Source organism: Bicyclus anynana, chromosome 21 (genome assembly GCF_947172395.1).
Source record: "Bicyclus anynana chromosome 21, ilBicAnyn1.1, whole genome shotgun sequence".
Classification (NCBI taxonomy): domain Eukaryota; kingdom Metazoa; phylum Arthropoda; class Insecta; order Lepidoptera; family Nymphalidae; genus Bicyclus; species Bicyclus anynana.
Window position 1 is genome coordinate 4,829,853 of NC_069103.1, and position 7,154 is coordinate 4,837,006.

The window sequence follows — 7,154 nt, forward strand, 5'->3', positions numbered from 1 at the left end:
TTTGTGAAATATAGACAGAGCATCAAGCATAGTAGTTTTTGTGAATTTGTTGCCCAGGCCTACCTTAACCACCCAGCAATTTACTTATATCTAAAAATATCTACTTTAATAATGAAATTATTACTTTACCAAAAAAGTTTGCTACAACATTTTACGACATTTTTAATTCATCTTTAATTTGTCCACAACGGGAACAGGCCAGGATCGTTGGACATACAACCTTAGTTTTATACGATATTTTTTCAAGACTTATGATTGGTGTTCGTTTTCTTGTTTTTTAAGCTTTCAGTCAGACTGATTTTGTTGTGGACTGTTCTCGGACCAAGGCGCATTTGGGGAACTCGTAACTTAAATTTTGAGTTTTCGATTTTACTTATCACCATATTGTTATCATCATTAGTGCTTGTAAACTAAACTTACTTGAAATAAATGAATTTTACATAGAAAATCAACCCACCCAATATTAATAGATTTAGAAAGTTAGAAAAAAAAACAATTCGACAAGTAAAAAAAAAATTGCTTTTTTTATTTAGCTCAACATCCTAATCTAGGATATCCCAAATCCGACCATGTGAAGATGGAGTCCTTTATGAGAAATAATGCAGATATAGAATACATCATCATCTCCAGTATTAGATGTTCATGATAATGAATGACGGCTTTGGCTGTTGGGAGGCTTCGGCCGTGGCTAGTTACCTAGCGGCAAAGACGTACCGCCAAGCAATTGAGCGTTCCGGTACGTTGCGGTGTAGAAATCGAAATGGGTGTGGATTTTCATCCTACCCCTAATAAGTTAGCCTTCATTTTAGATTGCATCATCACTTGAGATTGTAGTTAAGGGCTAACTTGTAAAGAATAAAAAAAAACATGCTCTTCGACACACGAGGATGTAAATTCCAACTTCTTCGGCTTGAGGGTTGGTGGTTCGATCCCAACCCCGTTGGACTATTGTCGTACCCACTCCTAATACAGTCTTTCCCGACTAGTTGGGAGGGAAATGGGAATATTGGTCATATTTAAAAGTTACGGCAAATATTCTTTAAAAAAAAAAGGATTCGAACCCCGGACTTCGTGATGTGAAGCCACACAGGTAAACCACTGTACCTACCTACCTAACTAAAAATTAACAAAGTTAGCCTACGTCCCTATAGGTATAAAGTTTTTCGCCGATACAGAACTCAATTTTCAAAGTAAATCGAAAAGCGTTTCATTATAACAGAAGGTCTTCAGTTAACAATAGTTGATGGATTTTTTTAAATAGTTTAGAAACTTGAGGTTCTTATAAAGAGCTTACTTAACTAGTTTTTATCTATGGTTTCGCTCGCGAGTGAGCTAATTATAATTTCAAATGGCCTATCGTGTTATGTCAGTCCTTAAAACGTGCACCTTGTGGCTAAATGTCAAGGTTGAGAGGATCCGATGCGAAAATATAACAACCAAATACAATAAGTATTTTAGTTATATGTATATATAACAAGACAGACAGACAGACATACAGACCCACATTCAGAAAAACAACAAAGGGGCTACGTTTTTTTTAATGTTTTCGAAGTACCTACATAGGTAACTACGGAACCCTATAAATGATACAAACTCAAATGTATCACCTTTTTACAGTTCGTGCGCTATAGCATGGTGCGGGTGACAGTGCGTTTCACTCTTGAAAGTTTGTCGCGATATTAGTACGTATTAGGAACGTAATAAGGCAACCGTCACCCGCACCATGGTACAGCACACATTTAGTATAGTTTAATAAAGTCACTAAAATTTTGAACGAGTTTCTTTTTTAAGTTGGTAAGGAACCCTAAAAATGATACAAATTCAAAGATAACATCGTTCTAGTTTAATAAAGTCCACTAAAATTTTGAACGAGTTTGCGTAAGTTAGGTAGCTTTTTTATATAAAGACCGCCAAGATATAAATGGAAGTTTTCCTAGAACCATTCTCAATTCCGCATTTTCAAGGCAAGACGTTGAACTGCTTTATCGTAAAACTCGATTAAATGTCGATTTTTAAAAAACAACACGTTTCGCGAATAGGTATTTAGTTACGCAAAATATTATCGGATGATAACGATTCATTATTTAGAGATATACATGGTTATGGAGAAATATTAAAAACTTTTTATAAAAAAGTTGGGAGTATTCAGACGTCTTCAAACAAGAAGGCATCGGGCGCGGCCCCTAGGTTGTTGCTATGGCAATGCGCCCCTCGATTCGCTCATAGGAAAACCCAACGACTCATAACTAGTACTAAAAACATCCACAGTACATAGATAAGACATTCTTCTGCATTTCTACAACCAATTAACTCTATAGGAAAAATGTAAAAAAAAAAAAATAGTAAGTCTATGAAGAAAAAGTCCGGAAAAAAAAAAGCTAGCAAGTCTCGTAGCTGTGGTAAAACTTGCCGAAAAATAAGCAAGAGTCAGTAATAAAGCGTTATAGAAAGTAAAGTGCGTTCGCGCTGGCAACTGGCGAGCCAAGTCGGCGATAATTAATGTGGAGTCGGGCGAGCGAGCGGCGCCGGCAGCCTCGCGCCCGTCGACAAAAAACCCGCTCCGCCACAAAAACACCCGTCGCCAGAGCGAGACGCCCCCATGCGGCAGAGCGAGACGGCACCGAGCACGTATTTCTGTGACGAGTTCTCGTTCGCCTCGAGCTCGAACGCGGCGCAGTTATCAGAATACGGCGATTTGATTTAATACTCCACAGAATGCGCCCTTCTATCTATCACATGACGTTTGACAGGTCGCCGGAAACGCGCCGAGATGTCAGACTCGAAAAAGGCGCGCTCTTCGAAACAAAACAAACTTTTTCGCATTCCTAATTTAAAATAGTTCGTCTTACTACACAAACATATAAGTTAATATCACAAAAGCGCATGTAACTTAACTTATAAAAATTCATTTGAAGTGAAAAATATAATGTATGTGTACATAACTGTGTGTATGTAACAAAGAACCCACATTGACAAATCAAGTTTCTAAACGGTTATATCACGAATCTAGTAGTTAACTATATTACAGCCTGGAGAACCAGATGTTACGTAGGTATAAAAGTTTTAAAAAGTTTTGCGGTAGGAATAAAATAAAATATTTTTGTATACCTTCTTTATGATGAAGCATAGCATTTATGAATGTCAAAAAGATTAATAAAAACTTTTGCAAATATATATATTTTACTTCAAAGTTGGGATACTTTTCATCAATAATTTATTTGCGATATTATTACTTATTATTCTCTTAAATTCGCGTTAGATAAAACGTCAACCGGGTTACAAATTGTAAAATTTTAAAGATTTTGACAAACTGTGGTGAAATTCAAACTTTTACAGGAAACTGCACAAAATTAACCGAAAAATATCTGCATTTAGTGAGCAACTACAGTAAGAAAGAATTCCATCCATTCTATACCAGATACACCGAAATGTTACTCAACGCGCCGAGGTTGGAAACTAAGTTGAAGTTGAATAAAAACTCAAGTAACCAATCCATGAAACGAATACAATTAAAGCGGTAACAGGAGTCAGTCTTACCTGGAAATCACTCCACATTTTCATTGGGATACACCATAGTTCCGATACGAAAACATGACACGATCACGATAACAAACTGTCAAAACTCAAAGTCACAAGCGCGGCGTCACTCACATGCGTCGTGTGCAGCGGCCGAGCGTAGACTGAAGGCGGTGAGGCCGAGAGGCGACCGCTCGCGCGGGCGGTTACGACGTTCCGCGCTCGGGGGACTTCGGCAGCGCTCGGCCCACCTGCAACTCGAACAACAAAACCGCTGTATGCCGCGCCGAGCTCCGTACCCGCTACCCAGTTGGCTTCTACCTTTTACCTGCTAGAAATACCTTACGAAGGCCTTATACCTACCAGTTTTAGTTGCACCAGCAAACGTGTTTCATTATGAAATTGTACTCTTTTCAGTTGCTTGTGAAGAAGTAGATTACAGATCTAGATTTTAGGCATTAATGAAAATATTATTCGTCTCAATCGAATTGAATAATTGAATAGTAGGATAAAAACTGTCACTACAATGTCGCAAAATCTGATAAAGATTGATTATAAGCGAGGTATTTATTCGCACACACGATAAGAGAACAGCGAAGATAACCGCGCGCGCACGGCGCAGACAAAGACGTGTAGTTTTCGTCGCACTGATAACGGCCCGGAATGCGACTGATAAAAAAGCTTTCCAAACAAAGTTTCGAGTGCAGGGCGCAACGGCGTAGCAGGAAGTTCGTAGCGAAACTTCGTAGCGGTTCCGTAGCGTGAAAGTTTTGATTTCAACGATTTGTGTTGCGGCAAAGAGGGCCGCGAGGCCGCACTAGCTCCGTGGCCCTGCGACCTGCGCTCACAACTTTTACACTCAGCACTATCATTCGCAGTTGTACAAAATACATTGCTAGTTTTACAAGCAACGCCTTTATACTTTATCAGTGAAAACAATCAATGGACATCGAATAATAAATATAACCGTTTCTTCACTTAGCCTGTGTATTTATCTATTCCGTCATCTCTCACGAGAGAGCGCCACTTGCATGACTAGCAAGGACGCCCTTACCGCGTTGTAGTCAGTTTCGCAAACAATCCATGACACGGCATTTAATAGTCGCGTTCCATGCCGGCAACGGTTCATGCGGCGCGGAGAGTCGCTCCCCGCTCCGCGGCAATGTGCCGCACGCAGATCGATAATATAACCGACTGTATAAAACAAAGAAAATTCGAATTTCAAAAATTACGCGCTAACTTTTAATGTATGAATGAAAACTCACAAACCATAAAGAAATAATGCATTTTATTTTTTAATATTTACAATAGAAGTTTTCTTAATTCAAATTTGTGAACAGTTTTTGTTTATAATTTTTAAAAATACATTAAAATATGATCTGTTGATTTGAAGGCAATTAAAATACTGAGTATATGGGACTAATTCAAATGTAATTTATGTAAACAACAATCAAAACAGAAGTAAAACATTTTAATTTTATATTTATAGTAATACTGAGTGTGATATCATATCCTATGGTAAGCAGCGGGGTTCACACGCAAGCCAGGGTTTTTTTGTACCTTCACAACAGTGTGGAGTTACTGAATGGTAGCGTACCGGTACGCTATACTGCTTTACCTTCGCCGGTAGCTGGCAATTAACTGTGGTTTAGGGTTTATAAGTTATGTAAGGTTCCATTGGACATCTACGAGTATATAATATAATAGAATATATATTTCTACCTTCCCTATCTACATTTTAATTTCTGAAATTTCGGTAATTTCAGTTTTAGACGTATAAACTTGTACCTTTTCCGAGTAAATCCTCTTCGATCTTAGGCTGCATCGACATTGAAACACGTGCAATCGTAAGTCTAAGGCTAACTTAACTAAAAGTATAACAGTGTGGTGATAGAAAAATATAAGAGTGTGGTGGGTTTAAGCTCTATAAGGCTATATACCCTTTCCTACAACAAGGGAGGCCCAGCCCTATAGCGAGCTGTTAAAATACTGAGAATGACTGTGCCTAAGAGGTCGGTGAAATGGCATTATTTTTTGTTTGTATGGATGTCACATCGTGATGACTAGGCAGTTTTGCTTCATGATATAGATGGAGATATGATCAAAAGCAACTTAGGTCAACCGTTAAGGAATGTACTAAAATAGAGGTACCTTTCTAGCTTTCCACTCTTTGCTATGAGGGTAGGGTACTTCGAAATTGTTAAAGCTTTTTCATGAAAATTAAAAAGTATCATCATCAGTGTAAAGAATGAGTAATGATACTCCTAACTAATTCTATTATCCTGGTACTCTGGGTGCTTTGTAGTGACTATAATTCATAGACAATCAATTGTAGTTATAGACCTCTTTTAATAAAAGGACGCACAATCATGTAGAAAATTTCACTTAAAAACTGGCCAATTTTGCATTGGCAGTTTTAGAATTAAAAAAAATTAAGTAAAGAAAATTTTTACATAAAGGCCTTTAAATATAGTCTAATATTCAGTATAATCCCAAATTCAGAACATATTCAACCTTAAGGATTGAGTTTAAGGTCGAATTTGCAAATGCGATAACTTGAATTGAGTGCCAAGAAGTTATGTGTGGCACTCATTGAGTGGGGACGTTTTTTGGTTGCGGATTGTGCATCCACTTTTTAATAGGAGATCGATGAGTGTGTCCATAAAAAAGCAGTAGTGAGTAGTGAATGTATGAAATCAACCTCTTAATACTCTCTGTTAACCTGGTACTCTGATTGACGCTACATGACGTTTTCTACTAGTTCCGTCTACTCCAGTAGGCCTAACATGCAACCAGCGAGATAACGAACGAATAGAAATAAACAAAAATGACAACCAATAGCTGCGCAACGGAAAATATCGCTATCTCATTGCGTTGGGACGGGTCTGGGACCAGCCCGCCGCCATTGGTCGACATTTTGTCCACTTCTCTTCACCTACATAATTATGTCGTTAGTCGCATGCTGGGCCAACAAGCCTTAAAAAGAACTTTGTTTCAAAAACTTGCCTACCTACCTACTAAGTATATAAAAATTCTCTCGCACAAGCTAGATATACAGTATCTACTTTTAAACGCGCAAGGTGCGCAAGCGTTTTTCGCCATGTATACGACTCATGTATTTTGCACGATCTGCAATGCACTCGTAAGCGAGTTAAACATTTAATAGATACATGGAGTTTTAGCCTTTATTTCGCTGAACTAAAGACACATTTTCGCGTGTAATATTTTCAGTTTATTCGTCATCAAATGTGAGGCAGTGTGCCGTATCGCACGATAAGCTGACTCCTCAGTTGGTGTCACTTTACGCAGCAATGTGAGAAAGCAGGCCATCGCAGGGTAGGTATATTTTGAAAGCGTTTACCTACTTAAATGTTTTATTTATATAATAGTTGTAAAACATCACCGATTCAGCCCTGCATTCTGTAAAGTTACAGCGCTGTGTCATCGTCGGTTTCCATGGCAACTTCGTTGTAAGTGACATTAATTTTAATTTTGGAATCCGAACATAAAGTTCAAATTCGAATAAGAAGTGTTAATCCAGAGTAAAATCTATTTCCATTCCAAATTTCAGCCAAAGACACTGACTGATCAGTGTTTGAAATTAAAATTGAGTTATTTTTTTTAATTCTTTACAAATT

At 38.0% G+C, this 7,154-nt stretch overlaps 1 protein-coding gene across 1 annotated transcript in view; it reads right to left on the minus strand.

The window, feature by feature from the left end:
- Positions 1-3,738, minus strand: part of LOC112047498 (uncharacterized) — a 40,651-nt gene extending 36,913 nt beyond the window's left edge. Inside the window, exon 1 of the mRNA XM_024084633.2 lies at positions 3,538-3,738. Within this exon, the coding sequence (XP_023940401.1) occupies positions 3,538-3,561 (24 nt within the window). The 5' untranslated portion in view covers positions 3,562-3,738. The remainder of the gene's footprint in view (positions 1-3,537) is intronic.
- Positions 3,739-7,154: the final 3,416 nt, after the last annotated feature.